The sequence below is a fragment of the Parambassis ranga genome, chromosome 20, assembly GCF_900634625.1.
Source record: "Parambassis ranga chromosome 20, fParRan2.1, whole genome shotgun sequence".
Lineage (NCBI taxonomy): Eukaryota > Metazoa > Chordata > Actinopteri > Ambassidae > Parambassis > Parambassis ranga.
In genome coordinates, this window is record NC_041040.1 from 10,394,624 (window position 1) to 10,421,574 (window position 26,951).

Sequence of the window (26,951 nt, forward strand, 5' to 3'; positions counted from 1 at the left end):
AAAAGACTGAAGCTGATTTTGGCACTGTGGGAGGATTTTCCTCTTGTACTTTTTAAAGGTATTGTAATGTGAGTGAATGGATAGCCATCCGCCCCAGCAGCACCTCTCTGCCTGACCTTCCGTCTTATCATTTGAATAATCCAGAGCCCCGAAATCCATCTGCCCCTTGTCTGCTCTCAGATTGGCTAATTCACCACACAGAGGGCCAAATGAATAGAGAGGAAGGCAGGACGAAAAAGTCTGTTAGAGGCAGAGAGTATGTTGTCATGGTACTACCAACAGTGGTGAATTAATAATTCTTTTATTATTTTTTAGATTTCAAAAATAAAATAAAAATATTATTGTTTAGTCCCTGACAGTTTAGAAAGATAATAATCAGTTTAAAGCCCAAATACTGAAAAATAAGACTAGGACGAAGCACAAAAATATTTTTCTAGGTTCAAAATATGGTAAAAAAAAAAATGAAATTGAGTTTTGATTTGTATGAACATTTTTTTTAGTCAAATAATTTATATTTTAGTTGAGAAAACTATGAATAAAATGCTGACATGAATAAAGAAAATTGGAGGTAATCACTAGCTTCATGTCTCCTCCCTGTTCTTCCTCTTCTCCTTTCTTTCACACGTTTACCGCCATCAAACACTTTTTTATGCCTACATTAGATTAAAAATCTACCCCCCCCCCCATGATTGAAATACATTTTTAAAATAATAATAATGATAATAATTTCAAGGTGCTTTTTTATTACTTACATTTTCATGAGGTTAGCCACACAGTGTAAAGGCCATCTCTAAATGACTGATGTTTTTTTTTTTTAAATAAAGGAATTGTCTGTGAGCTTAGTCGATGTCAGTGCTGGTTGTGGACACTTTGGTTCTTGGATGTGTGCACCATGTTATATGCTGCATCTATATAGCTAAATGTGTTCATTTGATTCTGTGTGATTAGGCTCTGGTTGATAAGCACTCCAAACACAAATGAAAATGTAATTAATTTCTAAATGTTGCCAGTGCTGCTGTTCTCTGTATATTCATTTGATCACTGGATGGAGGGCATTCCTCTCCTCTGCATGCGTACATGAGCCTCTTCAAACCTCTCAGTTGTTGTCTAACCTCTTAATGCTTGATTGAAACTACATGCTTGAGCCACTGCAATTGCAATCAGCAGCAAGCGTCATCAGGCCCAACACAGTAATCGAAAAGACCTGGGCATCCACACGAGCGCTAAAACATTGGCTGTTACGAGCCACAAGGTCAAACCACATTGTTCCTGGACTGAGGTGAAGTGTCTTGTTTTGAAAATGGTATAACAAGATGTAGCCATCCTTCAGCTGGCCCATTAGACCCCTCAGGCTAAATGTCAGAGCTCTACCACTTTTATTATTTTTTTTTTCCATGGTGTAGCTTTGATTCACTCCACCCATCAATCTTTCAATATTGCATGCAGACAATTAGGAGCCTGCTGATGTATTTGTGCACTGTTATTGATATTGCCCTTTTGCAGATGTATAGCTATTGGCATGTGTGCAGCTGGTAAAATTAGATCAAAATCTGTGGAGAGCTGGCTCTTACAGAAACCCCATGTTTTTATGTCAGTGTAAGGATGATTTATGAGATGTAAACTGTGCTGGCTAAATCATGTCATTCTCTTTTTCAAGACCTAAAAGCAAAACCGGCTTGACAGGATGCCTATATTTTATGCAGTCATTTGAAAACATCTTATGAGTAGCTACATTTCAAGTTTCTTTCATTATCCCTCCCCATTATGGCTCCTAATTATCACTGTTATGCACTCAAATATTATGTATCAGTGAGGCCTACAGGGAAATTTATCATTATTCTAAATGGCCACAAGTGGACCAATTATCAACACATGGGCCGTAACCTACACTGATAAAACTCTGCTACAGCAGGACAAACACACCTTCCTGTTCACAGTGCTGGGGCTTTTTTTTAAATGCAACTGGTGGTGGATGTTGTGTGAAGGTCCAGTCTGGGCCCGTCTGGGTCTCCCCACTCCTGTGGTAGCCATTAGCTGTGCAGCTTGGGCCAGTGCCTAATCCAGTCAAACTCAGGACCAGAGGAGCTAATTAAGCACAAGCTTTTAGTATCCCAACCTCCTGTAGCTGCACAGTGCCAGCCTGCCCCATGCCAGCACTAAATGGGGTTGTAAATATCTATAGCGGGGCACAGTGTGGAGACTGCACCGGCCAGGAGCTTGGTAGTTGGGGTTGACTGAGCCTGAATGCATATTATAAGACCAGTGTGAGCTGTAATGATTGGGGCCAGGCAGACAGTGGGTGGAAGGAAAGAGTGGGTGAGGGAGAGGAAGTATTGTTGCTTCCATATTTTTTTTTTCGACTGCAAAGTCAAAACAAGCCTTCAGGTGAAAATTGATGCACTGCAGACTTGATATGACGGTTGCTGTAAATCAAAAACAACCACATCAATCCAGAAGACAGAGTGGCATCCTTCACATGCTCTGACAGTGTATGCTCTCTTTCTGTTTGTGTGTGTCCTCCAGAGGGGCAGCCTGACCCAGATCCCTGTGGTGAAGGAGACCAGGGTGGAGTCGGGCCAGTTCCTGCTGCTCTCCGTCCTCTGCATGCTCTTCATCCTGGTGGCGTTGGCGGTGTCTGCCACGTTCTTCTGCATTCGCCAGCGCTCACACCTCCACATGAAGGAGAAGCTGGCCAGCCTGGGGACTGACACCAGTACTGATGCCACCGCAACCTATCAGGTTAGAACCAGCCCCCTCCCCTTTCGCTGTGAGCCAATCAGAGGCCAGGACACTGCACTCTGCCATTGGAGGAATGCACACTCTGTTCGGACACGCTCGATTATCCAATTGGTTTGCGAGAGTGTGTTTGTTCGTGTGTGTGTTCTCTTCAGATGGGATGGTTTTAAGTAGCAGTCTTGATATTTTTGTCCACGTTACATCATTTTTTAAGCTTTTAATTTCTTATTTCTCCAGTTATTTGATGCACATCCTTTCCTTATTGTGTGTGAGGCAGGGAGCTGGCTGCCACTGTGACCTATTCCCTCTGTTCCTCTAGGGCAATGGACAGCCCGAGCTGTATTGATTTTCAGCGTTGGGGCTCAGCTGTGCCCAGCGTGGCACTCAGAACACATTTATCTGCATGTCGCGTTAACATTTTCAATATTTAATCAGATTTCCACAGGGCTGCTCCCGAAAGCTAAAGGTGTTGGCCACACCTACTAATTTTCTTCCTGAAATTTATTTATTTGTATTGTTTAATTAAGATAAATATTAGTTGTTTACACTGTGTGGTACAGTGTGAATTTTAGGCTCCTTTTACAATTGGGAAGTCTGTAGACGTTCAGATGGGTGTGTACTGCATGCTTGACAGAGTAAGTTGTTAAGGAGAAGCCCAGACCCACGGCCAGTTTTCTGCTTTATAAGTAGTCTGAAAGAAAAAGGGGTAACAGGGAATCTGTAGTTCTACGACCTGTGCTGTTCTCTGGTGTCTCTCCTCTGGCACTAAGTGCTATCCTCCCTCCTGCCTTCCTCTGAGACAATTTCTCAGCTCCGGTACAGAACACCGCTTTGCAGAGATGTTGAGAAGTAGGATGAATTATGAGGTGGACCTGCGTGGTGCCCTGAGGCCAAGGCCCAGGGCACCGCTTCATGGCTCTAATCATTAAAGTCTGACGGCGGAAAAGCTGATCCAAGACCAGGGTTTAGAAGGGCCTGTGCTCCAGAGGGAAATATCACAATGATTCATCATGAGATAGCATGTGCTTTCACAAGGCATTTTCTCTGGCCTGCCCTGCCCTCGTTGTTATTAATTGAGTATGGAAATGAATTCTGTGGAGATGACTGCTTTGCCTCCCAAAATCATGGTGGGGGTTTGTAGAGACCACACCTTACAGAAAGAAACAGACAAAATGTGTAATAAGGGCACTATTTTTTTTTTTCATTTGTACTCTTGAATGCCTAGTGTTCAGATTTTTTGATGCCCTGTCTGCACTGAGGCATGATGGGAGAAAAGCTGAGTCATTAGGAGAGAAGTGTAATCTTCACAGTGGTGGGTTTTTTAGCAAGTCGCAGAAACTCAGAGATATCAATCACAATAGAAAATTATACTTTACAATTGTGGCAGTGCATTTTTATCTCCTTTGTGGGTTTATGCATTTACAGTGGAATTTGATTGATGGTTTGATTTTCCTATTGTGTGTCTCTGCAAAAAAAGGATATATATTCTTCTTTTTAAGTACTGTAGTTTTGGCTGTTTGAATCTTAAGTTTGCAGTTTTAATACGTGCTCTAAAAGATCTATTCTTCAACAATGAAGACAGTCGTGTCTCAGCAGCAAGGTGTGACATACTGAAATCATTCTGTATGTCGCGTAGGGTTCCTCAGCCATGTATTCTTGACATAATTAGTATAAGCTCCATAATCCATGAGGATAAGCTATTAATCTACAGACATGTGAGTACAGATCAAGTCAGAGGAGATACAGGATTTTACATTTTACAACTCAGCAGCATGGATAAGCACTTAAAATACATCAAACTATTGTTATGTGCGTGAAAAGATAAATTCATAAAACCTTGCATGGAGTCTGGTGAAAGAGGGAAAAAAAAACAGTATTTTTGATTATGTAGTCCTTCACCATCGTCATCTCCTGTAATCCCCAGGAGCTATGTCGACAGCGAATGGCAATCCGGACGTCGGAGCGTGTGGAGCGACCGGAGACCCTGCGCCACTCTCGGCTCAACAGCGTGTCCTCTCAGTTCAGCGATGGACCCGCAGCCAGTCCATCGACACGCAGCAGCACCTCCTCCTGGTGTGAAGAGCCTGTCCCTTCCAACATGGACATCTCCACCGGTCACATGATACTGGTAAGAAGCCGGCTCAGACTCCAGAAATACTGTGAGTCGTGATTTATGTGATGATGGAGGAGAGAATGTGAAGAGTGTGGGTTTTCTGGTAGACCCTCTGAGAGCATTTGTGGTTGTGAGCATCCGATTGTTTCAGCTAGACAACCAAAGCATCTCTTTGTGTCTCATGACTATTAACCTGTCAGCATGAGTTCAGTATTCAGCCTTTTTGAAGATAAGGTCAGACAACCTGTGAATATTAAACAATAAGAAATTAGCTGTATTTTGCTGTACACCAAAAATCCTGTGTTTGAATAAAAGGTATGTAAAAAATAGCAAGAGAAGTTAAAAGTAATGAATTATATGGCTAAAACTAATGGAATTTAAATATTCATAATATCTCTTGTAAGCTCTACATGACTAGCTGGTACAAAAACCTACTCTGTTGGTATTGATCCATTTTAGATTTTGTCATTTCCTGGAAAACGTAACAAACAAAATATATTGATGTCTCCTCATGACGTATAATTTTTAGTCCAATGAAAAACTGAATTTTGAATTTTTATGTCGTCCCTCCTCCTCCTCCTCCTCCTCCTCCTGTGTCTCTCCTTGTGGATCCACCATGTGGATTGGCAGACAGGGTGTGCACAGGCCAGCCATAGGAGCTGATAGGGTGTGTTTTAAATGCGATCTACTGGAGGGGATATTTTCATATAATTATTTTAAATAGACACAAAGTCCAGTTTATATTTTTTGAACATTTTCTGTGTTGCATAAAGATTTTAGTAAAGGTTGGGAACCATGTATCTGTACAGACATTTAAGGTAGTGTTAGTGCTAACCAATAAATGAATAAACCAATAAAATATCAGCATTATTAACAGGCCACAGCTATCCATCAGCTCAGACTAATGAGTTTACAGTTGGTGGCTAATGGTGGAGCCTAATTTTGAAGTAACAGATTTTGCTCATAAGGTGCAGGGATAAGTCTGCTACCATTTCAATGTCTATGAATATGTTCAGCCCTGCAAACCAGCAGCTTTATTTCTCTGTTTATCTGTTTGGATGTGTCTCCTCTTCATCCCTCTTTCACCTCATTCCCTTCAGAACCCTGTTATCTTTGTTTTTTTTTGTTTCATCACTCTTCCTGCTGTTTTCCCTCCTCTGCTTTATCTTGGCTCAGTTGTCTTGGTTTTTTTTTCTTCCAACTTTCTACTGTGTCATTTTCTCTCTTTATCATTCTGTCCTGCTTCTTCCCTCTCTGTCATTTTCATCTCTTACCCCCCGCCCCTCTTGCGTCTCTGTCTTACTGCTACAGCAAAATAAGGCAGACATTGTTTTGCGTGATGAGAGCTGTGCAAAAGTGAAATATCATTACACATCTGATTGTCATTTGGATGTTTTAGAAATTTTGTTTTTTTCTTCTTCTTTTTTTTTGATAAAGCTTTTGGTTGCCGACACTTCCACACACACACAATGGATTGTTTTAATTTTGCACAACTTTCGCTTCATTCATTTGAAACAAGCTTGATAAAAGAGATGGATAGATGCCTTGCAGTGTTTCCATTAATGGAGAGAGCATTCATCACACTGCATGTCTAGCTTTTATATTGGGAGCCTATAATGAATGAGAGTGAATCTGAGTAATGCCTTGTATTGGTGGTAATAGATGGGTTTTGTTGCACTCGTCAAGGCTTGTTTGTGAAGCCCCTTTTGAAAACATTGACAATAGAAAAGCATTTAGCCCTGAAAATAACAAAAGAGCCACCATGAATCATTTCTCGGAGCTGTTATTATTAGCCTTAGTTTCTTCACAGCAGCTGTGCAGGCATTAAAATGTAGAAAGGTAAAACACTCTGGGACCTTTACTTCTCTTTCATGCCATGATTGACATGGAGATGTCCTATAGGGGTTCTTCTTTAAAATTCCACCACCATCCCACATGAAACCATGTGTGAGATTGCCTTGTTATCACTGATCTCAGACCTATATTTTCCCATCTCAGCTCTCCTCTCCTCTCATCTCCCGTCTCCTGCTCTTTTGAGCTCACACCGTGTGGAGAAGGATGATGAATACCCAGCTTTCCAAAAGCACACATGCTGGGGGTCCTTCTTTTTGAGGCCCGATCGCCTCTCTGTCTCTCTCTCTCTCTCTCTCTCTCTCTCTCTCTCTCTTACACACACACACACACACACACACACACACACACACACACACACACACGTACATACAGCTCGTGTGTGCTGTCAGGATAAATGAACTACAACCACTGTGGCCCACCTTATGACTTAAAAAGTCTTGCATAACGACTTTCAACTTCAAAACTGAAATTGGATGCTTCTGTTAGCTGAGTCATCTGCTGTGTTTTTTTCACAGCTTTGACCCACCTCTGGTGTCTATTTTCTGTCCATTTTGGCTGCAGTATGGAGCTTTAGCCTCAGTTGATCTACTGAATGATTAAAAATGTCTGATGTAACAGGAAAATAATAGTACATGTGCATGTGAAGGGGATTAGAGCCGCTGTGAATCCTGACTGTCTAAGAACTGATCTGTAAGAGAGTTTAATGTTATAATACCAAAGGAAAAATGTGTAGTTTTGTTGTTGTTGTTTTGTTTACAGTGGTCTTTAGGAAATAAGAAGAATATTGTAAAACTGGAATTGTGAAGGAAAAAGTCAAAATGGGTGAAAAATGTCAGAAATCTGGGAGGAGGTCTAAATTTATTTCTCATATTTCTGTCTTTAAAAGATCAAATTAAAACTTACAATTGTAAGAGAAAAATTGTAAGACTTCAGATAAATCAAATACACAGTGCCCTTGAGGAGTCTTCTTCCATACATGTGTGACTGAGTCCTTTCAGCACCATGGACAGCACTTCACACCGGGCTTGTTTTTCTCTCTCTCCTCCTGTTTGTGCACCAACAGGGTGAAAAGTTGATGCAGTTGTTGTAGTGCTGGCTTGGCGTAATCACCTCACCCTTGGAAAAAAAAAATCAATAATTAAGTAGCTCAGGGCTCTTTATCATTATGTTGAGTAGTTATTGTTCGGTGTTTTTGAAATGATGAATTATTTGCTCAGTGGGAAAAATAGACTCAGGCTAAAGGAAACAGCATGCACTGACTGATGCAGCATGGTCTGCCCTCATTGACTTTTTACTGCATATTTAAATTTTGTTTTTGCAACAAAAACAACAACAAAAAATGTGTTGTCCCATTTAAGGGAAACACAATGTGTTCTCATTTTACCTATTATTAGTGACTCGAATCACAGTACAGATTAATCCCCCCTTTCCACATCTCACAGCTGTTTATCATATCATAAGGCCCCCATGCACAAACTGTTACCAGTATTGTTCGTTTTAATTTGACAGTGGAGCCTGACAGTAATGTGTTACCTGTTGTGTCTGGCTCCCCTGGTTGTCCCTTCATCCTGATTTCACCCAGCACCCTCTGCTGCCGCGGAGACTGCTTAGGAAGGATTAGACATTGTTTCCCTGACACCCAGGCCTCCCATCCCAACCCTCTGATTGGCAGACATAATCCCCCCATTCACTAAACCTTCGTTACCCTGTCTCTGGAATATGCCATGGTCCACTGCCTCCCCCTGGAAACGGGAGGGCTTGATAAGGGCCTGCTGGCTGCATTGCATTAAGCTGCGAAAATATGAATTTGGAATGCAATCGATTCAGGGCATCGTTTGAATAGAATAGGATGCAATTCAGAGTGGATATATCAAGTACATGGAGATGTAATATTGGTAAGGGAGGTGGAATGCTGTCAGGCTGGCAAGCAGAGAGTACTTGTACTGGGTGACAAGAGCATAGTGGTGACAGGCTCTGTCAAGTGGCCATAATGGCATCCTGTCATTTTTCCTGGGAAGACAGCACTGTGTGTTTGTGTAGGCAATGCACAGCCCAACACATGCAAATAAGTGTGTCACAGCTGCTGTTAGATTTGACATTAAGTAGGTTTTTTTTTTCAAGGTTCAAACTAGAATAGCATCGTAAATCTGCAGTAATGTTTCAGAAGTATCACTTTGTGTCATTAATGGGTTCAGATAGAGCACACTGTGCCATCTTGTTCCCTCATTATGCAGCTGCTTTAATCACAAAAGTTGCTCTTTCTGTTCTCGGTGCAGCTTTTAAGAACTGACTAACACCTTGGCTCCAGTATCTAACAATAAACTTTGATTTCTATTGTCTGCAGGATTTATTGTTCTCTTATAAGTCAGCTAATGTCCTTTTTGCATCATGCAGGCATCTGAATTCACAAGCCATCAAATGATAATTGCCTATTATGCATTGGACAGGCTTATTTGTGATTATCATCTTGGTAGGAATTGTATATGTTCTGCAAAGACTTCCCTTTTGACAGACAGGAGCGACGTAACAATGGAGTGTAACCTCTCTGCCCAGCCTACCTACACTGCTTTTAATATGGAATAAGAACGCTGTACATCTGGGTATCACTTTCATTGTATTAGCCAGCTGATCCCTGACATCAGTTTATGAGTCTGTAATCTTCTGTCTCACACAATAACGGACTAAACCATTTAACCCCGTTGGGAGGGGAGCTATGATACAGCAGCACGAAACATGGTGCTACACTAAAAAAGACCTGTCTTGCCAGCTACAGCCTCTAAGCTCCCTAAGACTTGCCCTGGTTTGGAAGAATACACACACACACACACACTCACACAGGCCTTTACCCCTCCCCCCTCTCTTTTTCCATCTTTGTCTCTCTAGCGAATTCAATTTTGTCTTCTCCAAGCGACGGCTTAAATGCAGACAATCTTATCAGTCGCTGTGCAAGCAGTGAGGGACGTGATTGAAACACCCCTGAAGTATTTCCAATGCAGACAAACCTTTCAGGAGTCTTAATTGTGTGTGTGTGTGAGTGTTTTTGTTGTTTCTTCTCAGTCAAACATGCACGCACAGACACACAAAGACGCCAGCATTAGCACACCTTCCCCACCTAGATCTTCACTAGCCTCCTCCTCCTCACCCAGTGGTTACGCTACACAGCGGCTTAGGACAATAAAGCTCCATGACAACTAATCACAGCTTTGTTCTGTTTATTTATTGGTGGAAAAATACAATAAAATATAACAAGGAGCAGAATTAGTCTATTTTTTTGCTAATACAAACAAGTCTCACAGCCATGTCTTGAGATGGATTCTGTTTCCTTCTGCATGTTTCTGGCTTGTCGTCTGAAATGGTGGCTGAGGTGGTGTCTGTTTTCCTCTAGTCATACATGGAGGACCACTTGAAGAACAAGAACCGTCTGGAGCGTGAGTGGGAGGCGCTGTGCTCCTACCAGGCAGAGCCCAGCGCCTGCAGTGTGGGCCAAGGCGAGCAGAACTCCAAGAGGAACCGCTCTGACGCCGTGGTCGTATGTGAGTCCATTCAGATGTCTGTTTTTCTTCTTCTTTGTGTATGTGTGTGTGTGCTGAGAGAATGTTCCCACCATTTACAAGATTGGAGCAATGCAGGGGAGGTCATGTAGCTCCATCAATGTTGTTGATGTATTTGTGAACATATGCTCTAAAAGAGGAGCATAAAACCAGTTGGGTAAACATGCCAAAACAGCACTGCAGGAAATATGTTTCCAAAATGAACAAATAATCAGTGTTGTAGCCAAAGTGCTTTTCTAAAACTCATTTTCCCTGAATCAGAGAAAAGGTCTCTGACATTGTAGTGAGAAATTTTCCCCTGCACTGCAAATCAGCTTACTTTGAGACCAAAGGCAAAGGGCATGTTATTAGCTAACTATATTATGTTGTGGTGCTACAATCTAGGTTTGAAAAAAATACCTGTTTTGTGTCTACAAACACTCAGCTTTAGCTTGTGAGCTAAAAGTGTCCTCCACTCCACCAGCCAGGCAGTACTACCAGCTTAAATGTATTTCACTACATAATATACACTTAAAGGTAAAGTATAATTACTAACAGAGTTAAAATTCTATACCGCACACTTGTGCAATCTCAAATAGGCTGATCCCAAGAGTCATTCTGATGATGATGATGATGATGATGATGATAAGAATGATGATGATAATGTTTTGTCTGGTAAAAAAAAAAAGCTTATATATAGCATTGTTAGAAATTAGCAGGTACTCTTTGTTTGTCAGATACCTTTGCTTAGAGTGGGTAACTTGCTAGTTTGCAGTTTTTATGTGAGCAGCTTTTGTTAAACTAAAATACATGTAATTCAAAATCTAAAAGCAAATGAGGCAGAGCTAAAGTCAAACAGCAACTATAAATACATTCCTAGATTTAGGAAATAGTAACAATACTGTATGCTGTCTTTGAGTATTATATCTTTTAGTATTATGTCCTACAAGTCAACAGTTTTGTACATGTTATGTTCATATTTCAACTATTATGTTTTAAAATAAATCACCTGAAGGCAGCAGAGACTGTGTTTGCAACCAGACACTGAACATTAGCACTGACTAGCTACTGCTAATGACAGTGAAATGTGTTGTTTTGCACTTACTTTAGTGTGAAATGAGGATCCATCCATTCGAAGACTGACATGCATAACACCACAACATGACCCATGACAACATGTATTATCTGACTTTTAGTCAAATCTGACCATATCCACACAACACAGCTTTTGAGGATTAAAGTGAGTTAGTGATGGAAATATTTCAAGTTTTAGGTTTATATACTGTGGATTCAATTTCATCAGAGACAGTTTAATAAATATTGAAACAGTTTCAGTTCAAAAATATAGGGCTGTGAAGATCACAACTTCTCGACTTCTTAAGATAAAATAGTTTGTTATTATTTCACTTGGAACATCCTCAGTGAAGGTGAAGCAATTCAGGACTTTAGAACAGTGTGTGAGCGCATGATGAAAGTCTGGTGAAATTGCAGTCCCTGCAGCCATTTCAGTTTCATATTCTTCTGTTGCTGTTCAAAATTCTGTTGTTATTGTGCAGAGAGGGAAAAAAACTGTGGAAATGTACAGATGAATTATGCATCTCCATTACAGATGATCATTCCAGGATCACCTTGAAAGCGGAGAATAACCACGGCAACTCAGATTACATCAATGCCAGTCCAATAGTGAGTAGTGTTTATTCATTATGGCTCTACATTTGGGCTAATATCTGTTGTCTCTGAAGCCTTTTTTTCATACCAGCAGCACCTGTTGTGGTTGCATTTTACTTAAGAGATAAAAGTACTTTCAAAGGCCTTGTCATTGATCCAAGCACATTGATCTTTTTTTTAGACTTTGCTCTCCATGCTGTGAGTCTCAGTGGATTTAGTGTGTCTTGTTGAATCACATTGCTACTTTTACTGCTTCCAAAATGGCCACCCCCTGGAGATACCCTCATTTTTTAAAATCTGCAGTAAAAAGAATTATACATATTTTTTTTTGGACTGAACAAATGTATCCCTCTCACAAATCCAGAAAGACCTCAGTGTTGGAGAGGGCTAAGGTTATTTTTTTTAGTATTTCTCCTCAAAACATTGCCAGTCATGATTTCCCCTGAGGCTGCTGAAAAGGGATTCCATCAAAGGGAACAGGAAACTATGCATTTCAAATACAGTGCCAAAATTTCAGAGGAGATAGATGAGGGGGGGTGCACAGCTGCACTAAAAGCCTATTACTCTTCAGAAACAAACAATGCAGACTTTTAGCAGCTCTATTTATTTCTAATGGTATATTCATGGAGGTTTTTTAGCTTGTTTAAACACTGCTGTAGTGCCACATTTTGCATCTTATAGAGTGATAGCATAATAATCAATCAGGGGAAGAAGTCAGCAGGAAAGCGTATAGAAAAAAAGATGAAATAAAAAAGGGGAGATACAAGCGGATGTTGAAGACGGGTGAAGTCATGGCGGATGCAGTGGTGTGTGGATGAAAGGACCATAATTACACCACAAAAGAGACCCCTGGCTGAGACCAGCAAAACTGTGATAATTATGTCTGTCAATGCAGCGTCTTCCTCCTCATTAGCTTCAGGGGCAGTGGCCTATACGAGTAAATAATCTGTCGCTCCTTTCTGGGAATCCAGGGTCAGGGAGGCAAAGGGAAGGGGGTGAGCCGAGCTCCCTGCGACGCACAGGGGTGACAGACACACAGGAAGAAGCTTGGATGAGGGTAAATGCTTGACCACAAATGATGTAAGCGTCTCCCAGATGTACAGCATCATTAGCGTGAGGAATGGTTCGAAGGAATGCACAGTGACACAAAGTGTGGTCAGGTCTTTGTCTCGTCTGGCTTCTTTTTCTCTTTAACAAAGGCTGTGTGGTTTTTTTTCTATTTCCCACCTGTTCTCCATGTTTTTGTTTTCAAACAATCCAAGAGGAGCTGAAAGCCTCATTCGGCACCCAAGCACTCGTAACACAGGATCAGGGCACAGCAACACGGTGTTGAAAGTTCAGATGCTCCTTCAGGAACAAGCTATTTAACTTCAAACCAAAGAGGCATTTTCTTCTGTTATAGTCCGTCTTCTTCCTACAACGGCAAAGGGAGGACAGCTGAAACGCAGGACTACTCTTTCATGTTTACACTTTAGTATTCATGCAGGGATGTCAGCACACAGCTACAGCATGTCTGTGTCCTTGAGATTGGCTAAACGGGAGTGGAAGCACTAGCATTCAGTATCTCCCTTTCATTTGTGTGGGGAAGATTTTTTATATATTTTTTAAATAAGCCACATGAGGAATTTCAACCAGGATGGATGAAGAGAAAATGAAACAATGCTGTTATGGCTAATTGAAGTGGAACACTGGGTAATAGGAAACAATGTTTGCTGCATTAATATGTTCATTTGTGAAATGTCTGAGGAAGAAAAGTAGCACAGCATCTAAAGTCCATTCTGCTCCCCAATAAACACTGAGAACCAGCCTTAACCTGTACATAACCTTTATTCAGTTGACTGTAAATCATAAGCAGACTGCTAAAAAGTATTAAATACAGGTAACACTGAACAATTCAGCAACTTTCCCATTCAAAGAACACCAACACTTTGACGTCGACTCACATTTATGTGGATTTACATGAAAAAAAATCTTTTAATCCACCAAAATAAAAATAAAATAGGATTGTGTTAAATTAATTTTTATTAAAAATGTTCTTCTCAAGTTATAGTGTTGGTATTTTTATCAGACATTTCAAAGCATTATGAATTAATCCTGTTGTTCAGGATATTAAACATGAGGAGAGAAAATGGTAATATTTAAGCCATGAAGAAATACTCCCATAATTATTTCCCCTTTTGAGGGTGAGAGTGTCAGAGTCCATGAGCGAGACAAATGAGTCTTAAGAAATACGCAAAGAAGAAGTGAAATGAAAAATCTTTGCCTTGTAAGGCTGTGGAAAGTGTCCTTGACAAGTTGTTCTTCCAGGAAGAAAAAAAACAACTTCATCAAAAATGAAAAAGCCATTAAGTGCGACCCTGTGACTTCCTGTTGTTACACTCAGAGCCGGCTACCTCACTAAATGACTCTTTGTTGTAACTAAAGGCAGATGGTAAAAAAAATGACTCCACTCCTTAGTTCGGTAAAAGATTCTCCAGTATTTTCCTCGTGCCAGAATATCTGCTACCGACACTCCTTTTTTTATTTCACCTTCTATGGAATTCAAACATTTCTCAATCATATATCAATCACATCCCTCAAATCAAGTCCCACCAGCCATTATGTTCCACCTCAGCAGTCAGCTTCCTCACACCAGCCACCAGCAAGGCTATAAAATCCTTCCACACGATCATGTTTTATGGGCAAATATGTCAAAGCATGAAAAAACTGAGCCACCAATGAAGTCATTTATGGAGTCTTATAGAAAATACTAACTACAATTTGAGCCGACCACATATGTCCATCACTTAGTGTAGCCCCATTCACAGTTTATCCACAAACAGTCTTTGGTTTCCAGTTTCACCTTTGACCTCCTTAATATGACAGAAAAAGCCAAAGACAGTTTTCCCTTATGGAGGCTTTGATGGACATCTTAACCAGGCAATCTGTTTTCATCCACTGTGTCTCCACCCAGACTCTGTGTCACACTCTGTTCTCTCTCTCTCTCTCCCAGATGGACCATGACCCTCGCAACCCTACTTACATCGCCTCACAGGGACCACTTGTTTCCACCGTGGCAGACTTCTGGCAGGTAAAGCTCCTTTCACTGTCTAAATTTGATTCCTCTACAGTAAGGAGGGTTCACAACAGAGCGGATGTCCTGTTTTAATGTCTGTCATGAGGATCAATGATATAATGTAAAAGGTGTCTGAACAGGAAATGTTGTCTGATTTACACTTCACCAAGGATGACATCGTCTCTCATCATAAAAATATGTCCAATTCATCAGGTTTCCTTCAGTATCAAAGAAAGACAATACTAAGAAGCTAATAAGCAAATACTGTTTATAGACAAATCATCCATCTTGGATTTTGAGGTTCTTTAGACTTGTTGTTTTAGACCAGTTCAATTGGAGCACCAGAATCCATGTTAACATCATATTTATATGCTCTAATGGAAACCTCTGTAAACACATTATGCTGCATGTCACATTTAAGTCCCATTTGGAAGTCAGAATTTCCCTGTTGGTCTGATTTACCACATCCAAGCATTCAATGTGCAGTCAGAGGTCAAGATGCTCCCTCACCCAAAAAGAGATCTGTGTATTCAGCTGAGAATAAAGGGCGCCACAATAATAATAATAATCTTACTTTCAAGCATAACAGATTATTACATGGAGTGATGTATTACTAAAATCACAACTACTACTACTAAACGTATTTCATGGGTCAGGGTCATGGGTTTAATGACACATACACACACATACATACACACACACACACACACACTGGTAATGGTGCTACTAATCATCAATTAAAAGTGCTTGCCTAACTTGTAAAACAATCCTGCAGCTATAAAGTTTCTATATATATATATATGTCTGCTTATACACATCCCTAGGAGGTCTAATGTTATTTATAACGGTGCTGATATTTGCTCACATTTGCATTTTTTCTCTAAGCTATTTGCGTCCCCTCCCTTGTCCATAAATGTCAGAGGAACCCTGCTATCCATCACTGGCTACAGGCTATTGTAAAACATGTCAACTTCGTGTGGAAGTGTACCTTAAATGATGCATGGTTGCCAAATGGCATTCTTATGTGTTAATAGGACAGCACTGTAGTAATTAGTGGGCCCATCACCTCCATATGGTGAAGTAACTCCAGCTAGCCGTGACCAGAGTGTAAAAGTGTGAGGCATAAATCCTGGCAGAGCAGCTGGCCCTGCACTCTGCACTCTGCCGCTCGCTCCGAACAGATACTCATTTTGAATCATTATGATTGTGCTGACTTTGTGTGTTTGCACAGACGTCAGAGCCTGCTTGTGACCACAGGAGTGTGAGTGCAGCCCAGTTTAGTGTGGTCTAGTTCTGTTCTGTAGTTGTAAATCAAACCCAGAAAATAACTCATATGGTGTTTAAACTCAGGACCTGTTATAATTTGACACGTCAGCCCAAATTTGTTCCACTTAATTTATAAATCCGAAAAGAGCCTCAAATGAAATAGCTGATAATTATCATTATTTGTTTGTTTGTCTGCCAATTTGGTTTGCTGTTGCCAGGTGAATAAATGCATATCCATTATCTAATGAAATGGGTTATTTAGCCACGAACCTAACTCTAAATCTCTCCCAATTAAACAGAAAATAAAAGAAAATTAGATACAGATTGACTGACACAGTGGTAGTAGCCATTTATTATTCAGTATGGTTAACCTTGGATTGTGGCTGAAGGGAAAAAAACCCTCTTTACCCCATTAAAAGTAAACAAACAGGAAAACACTGGCACTCTCATGCAAATGGACCGTGCAGGAGGCAAATCTTTTTGCTGTGTCCTATCTAATCCACAGCGGCCTCAGGCAGTGCTCTGAAAGGCGGCTCTAATCCTCCACTCCTCATTCCTCCACCCCTTCATCCTTCACTCCTCCATCCATCTCCCCTCCCTCCCTCTCTCTATATTACCTTTGCTCTTGCTTGCTACTTCTCAGAATGCAATGCACAAAAAAAAGCCAATCTGCATGAGTTCACAGAGGGCAACTTAGGTCACTTTTTTTTGGATGCTGCTTTATATCTATACCAATGAGGATTTTTTTAATCACCTGGAATTAAAGGATGACAGGTGTGTTTGCTAGCTGGAGGTAGAAAATAAGAGCTCACCTCTACCTCACTACCAACACGTATTTGCTAAATTGTACAAGACTAAATGGATAATATTCTCTCACATTATCACCTTGCCTAATCTCATCACATCCTGGCACAGTTGGCACAGTTGGTGTGTAATGTGTCCACTGGGCTGGATCACAGAAGCTTGTGATTAGTGTATAGTCAAGGCCATTGTGTTTTTATAGCAATCATAAAACCTGCGTTTCCTCCTCATTTTCCTAATGGCTGCCGTGGGCCTGTATTTTGTTCCCAAGGACACATTAGATGGTGATAAGATGAAACGGAGGCAGCGGCGACACACGACGCGCCCTCCCGCTGCTCCACACAACATTTATCATTTGTCACACACAGAGAGGTGACATTTATTCATACTTCCTGGACCTAGATTAAGAAATCAATTTCACCCTAATTCAAGGCTGCCGTGTAATGTGCAATATGCTGTTTCTAGTTGCACAGTTTATCTAAATATGAATGCAGCTGGAATGTCACAGAAAAAAAAAAAAGGTTTGTTGTCTCAGGATGTCTGACCGGTCTTTCCTGTGTGCAGATGGTGTGGGAGAGCGGCTGCGTTGTCATCGTCATGCTGACCCCGCTGTCTGAAAATGGAGTGAAGCAGTGTCACCACTACTGGCCTGATGAGGGGTCCGACGTCTACCACATATACGAGGTATGTCAGAAAGACCAGGTTAAGTTTAGTTCAGCCAAAAAAAAAACAATTAGATGAGGTTTGGAAAAACCTTCACCAGAATACAACAGGGATGTTTTGAACTTAGTTACAGAGTTTGCAGCAATGCAAAAAGATTTTTTTTAAATTCAGTAGCAACAACATATCTATCCAGAAGCAACTTCCATAATTTAAAGACCAGCCAGCTTTCAGAGGAACAAGCTTCTACAGAGTGTAATGGTCTCTGTCATGCTGCTCACTATCAGACACTGTCTTTGTAGAGAACTGTTGCCTCTGATTAACTCATGAAATCTCATGGAGAACCTCATGGAAGGTCATAAAACACATTCTTCTTCCATTATTGTCACATTCTTTGATATCTAACTTAGTTAAACGTCATTTTGTGGTAAAATAGCTCATTCGGTCCATAAAGTCCCACTAAATCTGTCACCACTGTGTGTAGGCATTACATTATTATTCACCTTTCACATTACGATGCTCCACTGAGTACCATAACAATTGTTTTACATTAGCCAGCAGGCTAACATTAGCTAGTGTGCCACACAAAGGCAGGAAAAAGCATAAATGTCACGTTCATTCTCTCTTCTATTTCTTCTGATGGGATTGATGCTAGTGATAAAATTCATTTTTTTATCATTATCTAGGTGAACCTGGTGTCTGAGCACATCTGGTGTGAGGACTTCCTGGTGCGCAGTTTCTACCTGAAGAACCTGCAGACTAACGAGACGCGCACCGTCACCCAGTTCCACTTCCTGTCCTGGATGGACCGTGGCATCCCCACCTCAGCCAGGACTCTTTTAGACTTCCGCAGGTAGAGTGGAGACCCTGCTGGTTGGCCTCAAACACTGCAGCTCAGCAGATTATTAGACAGATTTCCACTTTTTACAACCGGCCTTTTATCCCGAGCTTGTTCTGATTCACCTTCTCCTAATATCTGTATTCTGTCAGTGCCTCTCTGGCCCGTCTCGCTTTTTGCCTTTTGGTGTCCTAGAGAATGGTTTTTCTAATAAGGACTGTGTTTCTGTACTATCCCTTTCATCCTGGGCCTATTTCCCTCACCTCCCTCCAGCACATGTGATGCAGCAAATTAACAGCCCCGCACTGCCTGGCTTGGCTTGGGAAGAAAAGAAAGAAAAAGAAAAAAAAAGGAACACCTAATTCAAACACCCAATTAAATGAGAGCTGTCTCACTAAAAACATGGGAGAGGGGGGAAGCTAGTGACTGAATAACCTCACTCTGTTCTTCATATAATGTGTTCTGGCAGAGGAGCAGCAATAGCTCCTCTGGGAAAACCCAGGAGGGTTAGGAAAAGCCCTCCAAATGAGAATAGATGCATCTGATTTGTGGATGGAAGTCTGTCCCTGTGGTTTGTAATGCAGATGAGGATGTGTAGTGTTATCATGTCATCCTGACTGAGCTGATGCTACTCTTTCAAATTAAACTGCAGTTCTATTTATTTATGATAACAGTGTGTAGGTCTGAGCTGTGTTTTGATTACATCTTGTTTATGCCCTGCTGTTGAGATCTCTTTAAGGACTAGATTTGAGTTTTTATTGGGAATCAGAAGCTCTTCAGAGGTCTCAGATGTTCTGTACGCTCACGGTGTCATGGTTTCGGCCAACTTGGTATTTTTGCGGTTGCCAGTGTCATTTTTGTGATGTTGCAGCTAGTAATATGAGCCCAGTTGCATAGTCACAAAAGTGATCATTGGAAACTGTGTCTCCTCAGCCAGGCCTGTGCACAAACTGTCTTTCTCTCACTCCTGACTCTGTCTACCCCTTCCTCCTCCTCCTCCTCCTCTCACTGCTCCTTCCTATGGCTTGCATGGGAACTCCAACCATCTTTGTCTGCTGGATGTGTTCAAATTTAATTTTTATTATTTATTTTTGATGTCAAATAATGTCAAAATTTAATCAAGGCAGAAGACAAAATTGGAAAACATGAAATAATAAGAATAAGCATGGGATTGCTCATTTATTGTTCAAGTGCATGAATTGTAATCATCTTTTGATTATTAGCACTGTTAACCATGACAAAGAAATCTGAGATGTCCACAAAAGGAAATCCTGTCCTTATAACATAAAGTACAAGTTCGTGTAATTTATATTACTAATCATAATAAACGTTACTACACCTGATAGATATACCACAGATATGGAAGGATATTCAGATATTTTGTCATTGAAAGGTGAAAAATGAGGTGTGTGTGTGTGTGTTGGGGGGGGGTTCGGAAACTCTCAGTGTAGTCAGTTTCCATGGTAACGATGAGGGTGTGAAAAGGCTTGTTGGCCTTCGCCGTGCCTGTGGTGTATAACATTCATAATTGGCTAGGGTTAATGCGTCGGCGGCCGGCAATCACAACATCACACCACCACATCCATCACCCACATGTCACAATAATGCTGTTTGAAATGATGCTCAATTTATTTACGTGCTGGGACACGGATTTCTCACACTCCGTGCTCGAATTAGAGTGATTGATTGACAGGAGGCGGTGGTGGAGAGGGAGTATCTCACAGAAATGTGTTTGTTCCTCTGATTATTGCTGTCATTAATTTGACTTGGACTTCAGCGCAGGAGTCCCTCATGAGTCCCATTTGTTTTAATTATTATTATTCAACAAAAACGATCAATCGAGCTTGCAATAACACCAACTTTTCTCTTCTTTTTTTTATTTCAGAAAGGTTAACAAGTGCTACCGGGGTCGATCTTGCCCAATAATTGTTCACTGCAGGCAAGTATGACTATTTGAACCTTGTGAAAGTGGCTGACCCTACTGAATTGAGATAGCGAGTGTTTGTCATGGCTGTTTATTTAAACCCACTCAGTCCATTTACTCTATCTGGGTCCACTGGAGCTGCTGTTTATTCCACTCAGTGTGTCCTTATGTAAATAGCTATGGCACAAAGACAGCCAAAGACACTTCCATTTCCCATTTGGTTGAGTTAGTTAACTGGCCTTGATTGGCTTGTATTAAACACCAGGTATCTGTCCAACCACTTTTAATAGTCACATCCTGTTAAGTCATGCATGAGGCCAGTAAGCCTGCTCTCCCTCAGAGGGAGCCGCATGGACTGAGTATGTAGCAGTGGATTAATGAAGCCGTGGTGCTCAGGCTGCTCTCCTGTTTTATTGGCCTTGCCTTTATTAGAGAGATGTCCACGCCTTGTTTGCAATTAACATGCAGAGCCGTTGAATGGCCGGCGGGCACAAAGGGAGGCTTTTCATGGGGCTATCTCTGGAGTAATGGAAAAGCAAGGCTCTCCAAAAGCTGTTCTCGAACCGCCCCTGGCCTCTCAACCTCTCCTCTGCTCCTGAGGTGCATGCATTTAAAAAGCCTTTGTCCCCAGTGTGCCTTAGAAACCATTCCCCTCTCTCCAATCACTGAGCAAGTCTCAAGACCACACATGCACTCGTGTGCAAAGGTTTAACATCATCACATTTATTGGAGCATCAAATATTCAGATCCGTTCAGGTGTTTTCATGAGAATGTGAAGGATTATTATTGATTTTTGCTTCCTATTTTATGTATAATGCCATGTTTTATGCAAGTGGAGGAGCGTGCTCCTGTATGACTAATTTGTGTTTAAATATACTCAACAGTCTCTCAGCAGATGTAGATGTAAATGAGCAATTTGTTTCCTTATAAGAAAAACACTCTAAGATTAAAGCATCTCACTCCACCACCTTAGTGATCTCCGTCTCTCTCCCTCTGATTCTCTGCAGTGATGGAGCTGGCAGGAGTGGGACTTACATTCTGATTGACATGGTCCTCAATAGGATGGCTAAAGGTAACGATCAATGGCTTCCCTTCCACTCTTTTTTTTTTTTTTTTTTTTTGCTTGCGTTGAAGTGTTGCCCTGGCAACACTAAAGCCTCTCATTTTCCACAGAGGGTCTTCTCGGGGATGCATTAGAGGGTGACTTTTCTGAGGCCTGGAAAGGCAGACAGGGAGGGAGGGAGGGAGGGAGCTGCAGAACAAAGAGGAAGGAGAGAAAAAAGGCAGATGAAAAAGAAACCTGGAGCCACATTAGTAATTATCTATCTAAGCTACCTTCACACTATATTGACCTGCATCACAACTGCTACATGAATTTAGATAGCACATGCATGGAAATTAAATGTTTAAAGGCTGAATACATTTAAAATAAAATCTGAATTTGCAATGCTCCAGTGGTTTGAATCAATATTTAATATTTAATAGAAAACATTGTGCTTTGTTGATTTGATTATTGATTTATTCTTAATAGTGAGCAGTTTGTAACTCCAGTTTTACTCCAAAAAGGATCAGTTTGAAATACAGACTGCACTTACACAGTTTATTTTTCTTATTTTGACTGGTGGTCCTGGTTATGTGTAATCATCAAACCTACTTGGTTAGGTTTATGAAAACATCATGCTTTGGGTTACAACACTGCCTTACACAAAGTTAACTCCAAAAACAGGCATCTCCTGAGCCGAGCTGTAATTATTTATACTTTACAATATGGTCCAAGAGTAAATATAACACAATTGGGCAGAAAGAGTTACAAGAAAAGGATCGCTAAAGTGTGGGTGGGTGTGTGATTATAGTTTGAAGATTTTTTTTTAGCTGAATCTTGAGAAAAGTGCTCTTCATAGTCTGCATGAATAAACAAAATGATCAGTTAAAATGAATTCTTTTGAGACATCCACATTATAAACCTCTATTGTTGTGCTAGTGCTGCCTTACGCCACCTCGAAGACCTCCATAGCTTAGCCTGCCCTCCGCCCTTTGACCTCTGGCCTTTAGTCCCTCACTCCTGGCCCGCCCCCTCCTCCTTCTCCTTGTCCTCGTCCTCCTCCTCCTCCTCATCTACTCCATCAGAACAGGTTAGGAGGGTGGTGGTCACTTTCTGATGCAGACCTTCCCTTCTCTGTCTGTAATAAGACTGACCCGTCCTGATGGAGTTCGTGTAGTTCATTGTTGTCCGCGGTGATGAAAGGTGCCACTCTTCCTCCTTTTAATCTTTTGTTTCCTCCTCCAAATGTATGAAATGTACATAATCTCACTCTCCAAAGGTTTTTTTTTCTTTGGTCAAAGTCCCTCCTCTCTTTTTCAGCTTAACTTTGGAATCCAGCCCGTCTAAGACATGAAAGTCTTGTCGGAGCACTTTGAGTCCAGCTGCATTAAATCCCACTCTCTGTTTCCCACTCTCTCTCTCTCTCTCACACACACATACATTTGCACTCTGGCTCTATCTCCTTTTGCTTCCTTTCTTTGCCTCACTTTCAAAAACATCTCGAGTGTTCTCTCTCCACGTCTCTCTGAGCTCTGCTGCTTGCGATCCATGAATCTGAAAGCACAATAAGATTTCCAGATTAACATCACAGACTCAACAGCAGCTGATCACTGTCGAAGGCAAGCAACTGTTGCACGGGTTAATCATCAGAATGACTGCTGCAGAGCGGCTGCAAATCATTTTAATTAGAATCTCTCTCACACACAAAAATTTTTAAAAAGTAGTTATGAACATTTTTTTTCACAGAGAAGCCAGTGTGTTGTGTTTTTTTTAAGCCCGTGGCCATTATTTCACATTTCCTAGACTCCCCCCACTCATTCTCCTTCATATAAAAAAAAATCCTCTCTTGCATATTTTATCTAGAAACCGTCTGTGGCTCCAGTCCAAGTCTTTCGAGGGATGAATGTAATAATTTTCAATCGCTGTGCTGTTCCAAAGGGAGCCCAGCATAAAGAGAGATTGACAGATGTGAGCTGGATTACTCCGCTGCTTTGAACTCAGTCCAATTTTCGGTCTGTTGCAGGTGCTAAAGAGATTGATATTGCCGCTACCCTGGAGCACTTGAGAGACCAGAGAGCTGGCATGGTCCAGACAAAGGTAAGGTCCCCGGCTTTGAGTTGGAGAGGTGGGGGGGAGGGGGAGGTTGAGGGGAGGGAGGGGAGGGAGGGAGGCAGCCATTCAAACATTGTCTTCTACATGTGCACAGCATCAGGGGAAATGATGGCGTAATTGATAACTGCTGCAGGATTAGAAAAACATTGTACTGAAAGATAACAACTCCATTGTTGCATATTTATCACGAGAGAGTGACCAAGAACAGATTTTATGTTAATTTTGATCATCAAAAATATTTGAATAGTTTATAAAATGTCAAAAAAAAGAAATAAATATTCTTTGAATTAATTTTTGTCTTTTGGTGGTTTAGTCTCAACAGTTAACATAACAGCAGGACTTCTGTCTCACACATCTCTGAGGATAGTTTAGGACACATACATGGCATTTCTTTTTATCTTCACATGCAAATAATAGGTATGAAATGTCTTTTATAAGAAATAATAGTAATAATAAAGACAAACCTCACACAGTGGTGGGTGATGATATTTATGGGAGCTGCTTGCTAACAGACTCCAGTAGATGGTTCATTAATGCTGCTTTTACAGCCGTCCTCCAGAGGAAAAAAAAGGTTTACAAGGCACTCTGTGTTTTTCTTGTCTAAGTGAAATTATACGGGAATATTGTTGATTCCACTTTGTGGCTTCATGCTGGGTCTACACAGAAATTAGATTGTAATGGGGTATGAAATTTGGAGTTAGGTTTCAAGGATTGGACAACCAATTATCTTTTTTCTACTATTTATGATATTGCCACTTTATTTTAGGATTTTACAAAAAAAGTGTGTGTGTGGGGTGGGGGCATTAATTACTCTTTTTGACTGACATCAACATGCTGTAATTACAGCGTGTATGAGCGTTTGTCTTCAATCTCTAATCTGTCAAGCAGAGATTGATCTCCCCCCAGTGGTGAAAATGTAAACAGCAACCAAACCTTAAACTCAATTTGGGATTAGATATATAACTGCACATATAACTGTGGTGGAGATAAAGGTGGCTGTACTTACATATTTTCTGGGCCCCATCAGGACTTCAGAAGACACACAAAAATAGAAAACACTCCAGATAATCTCCACTGCAAAACAAAAAGGCACGGCCACCGGTGACTCCTCTGTATTGATTTAGCCTATCCTCAGGCCAGACTATGGCAGGCTGTGTGTTGACACATCTAAAGGCTGTTCCCTCCAAACTCCTACGTACCTTCTCTCTGTGAGAGGACCCTGTGGCCTGCAGCCTGGGGAGAGGAGAGGAATATAAAAACACCAGGTCCATGGGGCAAACATCAATCAGCCCCTTTTGCGCTCCTCAGGGAAAACTATGAGTCGGATTCACAAACATATCCACACACACACACACACACACACACACACACACACAGGATAAAAAAAAAGCTGAGAGACAGCTTGACTCAAAAGCTCCATTTTAAGACACACCTGGCTGGATCGATGGTGGTGTCAGCGTGCACTTCAAGAGAGAGTGTTTCACCTTCACCTCAAGCCTGTGGCCAAGCACATCCAAGGCAGGGTCAGGGAGATATGGAGGAAGAGGAAGAGTTGTCAATCATTCTGAAATCCTAAAGCTGTTACATACTTGGACACACACACTAAAACTTGATCCTTCCTTTCCTTCCCTGTTTCATTCCCTGCATCCTTTCCCTCCTCCTTTTCCTCCTCCTCAGGAGCAGTTTGAGTTTGCGCTGACAGCCGTGGCAGAGGAGGTGAACGCCATCCTGAAAGCGCTTCCTCAGTGAAGGCATCACCCCCACCACCACCACCACCACCTTCTTCTTCTTCTCGCTCGCTGAGCACTGGTTTCCTCTGCCCACTCAAGACTGACATCTCTCTCTGCCCTTCCCTCTCCTCCTCCTCGCTCTGTTTCTCTCTCTTCTTCTGTCTCTGCCTCCTCTTCATCTCTTATATATATATATATATATATATATATATACTGTATACTATATGAATGTCGTGGCGGATATCTCATCTGGATCCACAAATTCCACCTCAGTACGATGTGTTAATCTGAGATCTGTGTTGTGTTTTTTTCAGTGGGGTCTGATCAGATCAGGTCAAAATGAGCCCCACAGTACTGTGACGTTGTTTCTGAACATACCGTTCTAGTGCCACTGATGAGATATTTACGTGATGTCAAGTGAAGATTTTTTGTTCAAAAAAACTGATACAGACACGTAGAAAATGACTATTGGCTCATTTAAAACAAACTTCTGTGAGGTTGGATTTATGTTTGATTTTGGTTAAGTGAGTGAAAATGTCATGTACAGTTTCTCAGAGGCCACTTTAACCATCTGAACCCCAAAATTATACCATGCATCATAGATGAAGAAAAGACCTTGCTTAAAATAGTCATATTTCTTTAAAAATACTTTGTTTCTTATATAAAAATTTGCCAAAAATACATCAATGGAAATAAAAAAATCTGCTTACCCTCAGTTGTTGAGTGCAGAATAAAAATCTGAAGCTGAAGCTATAAAAATTGAAATATCTATAACATAAGCGCCTGTTTTTTCCATCACTGATAATAAATAACTTGGAACACTTGGAAACATTTAGTACATTCACTACCTTTAAGTTTGAATTTTGTTTAAAGATGAACAATAAAAGACATTTATTATTGCATGTTCATGGCTTTAAACACTTTGATACTGCACTGAATACATATTTAAGACACGTCTAAGATTCTGCTGTTTACATAGAGGTGCAGGATGTTATATTGTGTCATGGGAGTGAAGAACCCTGAGAAACTGTTTGGGGTTCAGAGGGTTAATTTGTCTACAGTGTTCTGCTATATATAATAAGAAAAATGCAATCTGAGATGCTTAAATAATTCAGTTTTTGACAGGAAAAAAACTAAACAAACATGTAAAGTAAACTGTTTCCTGTAAACTGTACAGATTATATCCTCTACATGAATTGATGGATACATGTAGCGTTTTGGAAGTTAAAACCCTCACTTGTGTCCCCTTCCCTCTGTGATCTGCATCAGCTACTAATATACTCAGCAACATCACATGGACAGATGTTGAACTCTGTGTGTGTGTGCGTGTGTGTGTGTGTGTGTGTGTGTGTACTCTCTGACTCTGAAACAGCCTCACAGATCATGATTATCGCGACATATCAACTGTTTTTTTAAATCCTCATTTCATTGATTTTTTGGTTACATGCAAACATCTGTTAATATTAAATGTGAAATATAGCAACAGATATGCTTCTATTTAGAAACTTATATCAATAGTAATAATACATATTTAACTTCTATTGGATTGTTGCTGAATTTGTTTGTCCTGTGACATTTTGGTGCAACATGACCGAGTATCCTCTCCATGTATAGACAATGAA

The 26,951-nt window shown here is 40.9% G+C and overlaps 1 protein-coding gene across 1 annotated transcript in view; it reads left to right on the forward strand.

Moving 5' to 3' along the window:
* ptprn2 (protein tyrosine phosphatase receptor type N2) overlaps nucleotides 1–26,951 on the forward strand; it is a 108,628-nt gene extending 81,677 nt beyond the window's left edge. Inside the window, exons 12-22 of the mRNA XM_028432975.1 lie at nucleotides 2,524–2,739; nucleotides 4,661–4,864; nucleotides 10,089–10,236; nucleotides 11,843–11,916; nucleotides 14,894–14,971; nucleotides 17,588–17,707; nucleotides 18,370–18,536; nucleotides 20,407–20,460; nucleotides 21,453–21,517; nucleotides 23,511–23,584; nucleotides 25,277–26,951. Coding sequence (XP_028288776.1) covers nucleotides 2,524–2,739; nucleotides 4,661–4,864; nucleotides 10,089–10,236; nucleotides 11,843–11,916; nucleotides 14,894–14,971; nucleotides 17,588–17,707; nucleotides 18,370–18,536; nucleotides 20,407–20,460; nucleotides 21,453–21,517; nucleotides 23,511–23,584; nucleotides 25,277–25,348 — 1,272 coding nt within the window. The 3' untranslated portion in view covers nucleotides 25,349–26,951. The remainder of the gene's footprint in view (nucleotides 1–2,523; nucleotides 2,740–4,660; nucleotides 4,865–10,088; nucleotides 10,237–11,842; nucleotides 11,917–14,893; nucleotides 14,972–17,587; nucleotides 17,708–18,369; nucleotides 18,537–20,406; nucleotides 20,461–21,452; nucleotides 21,518–23,510; nucleotides 23,585–25,276) is intronic.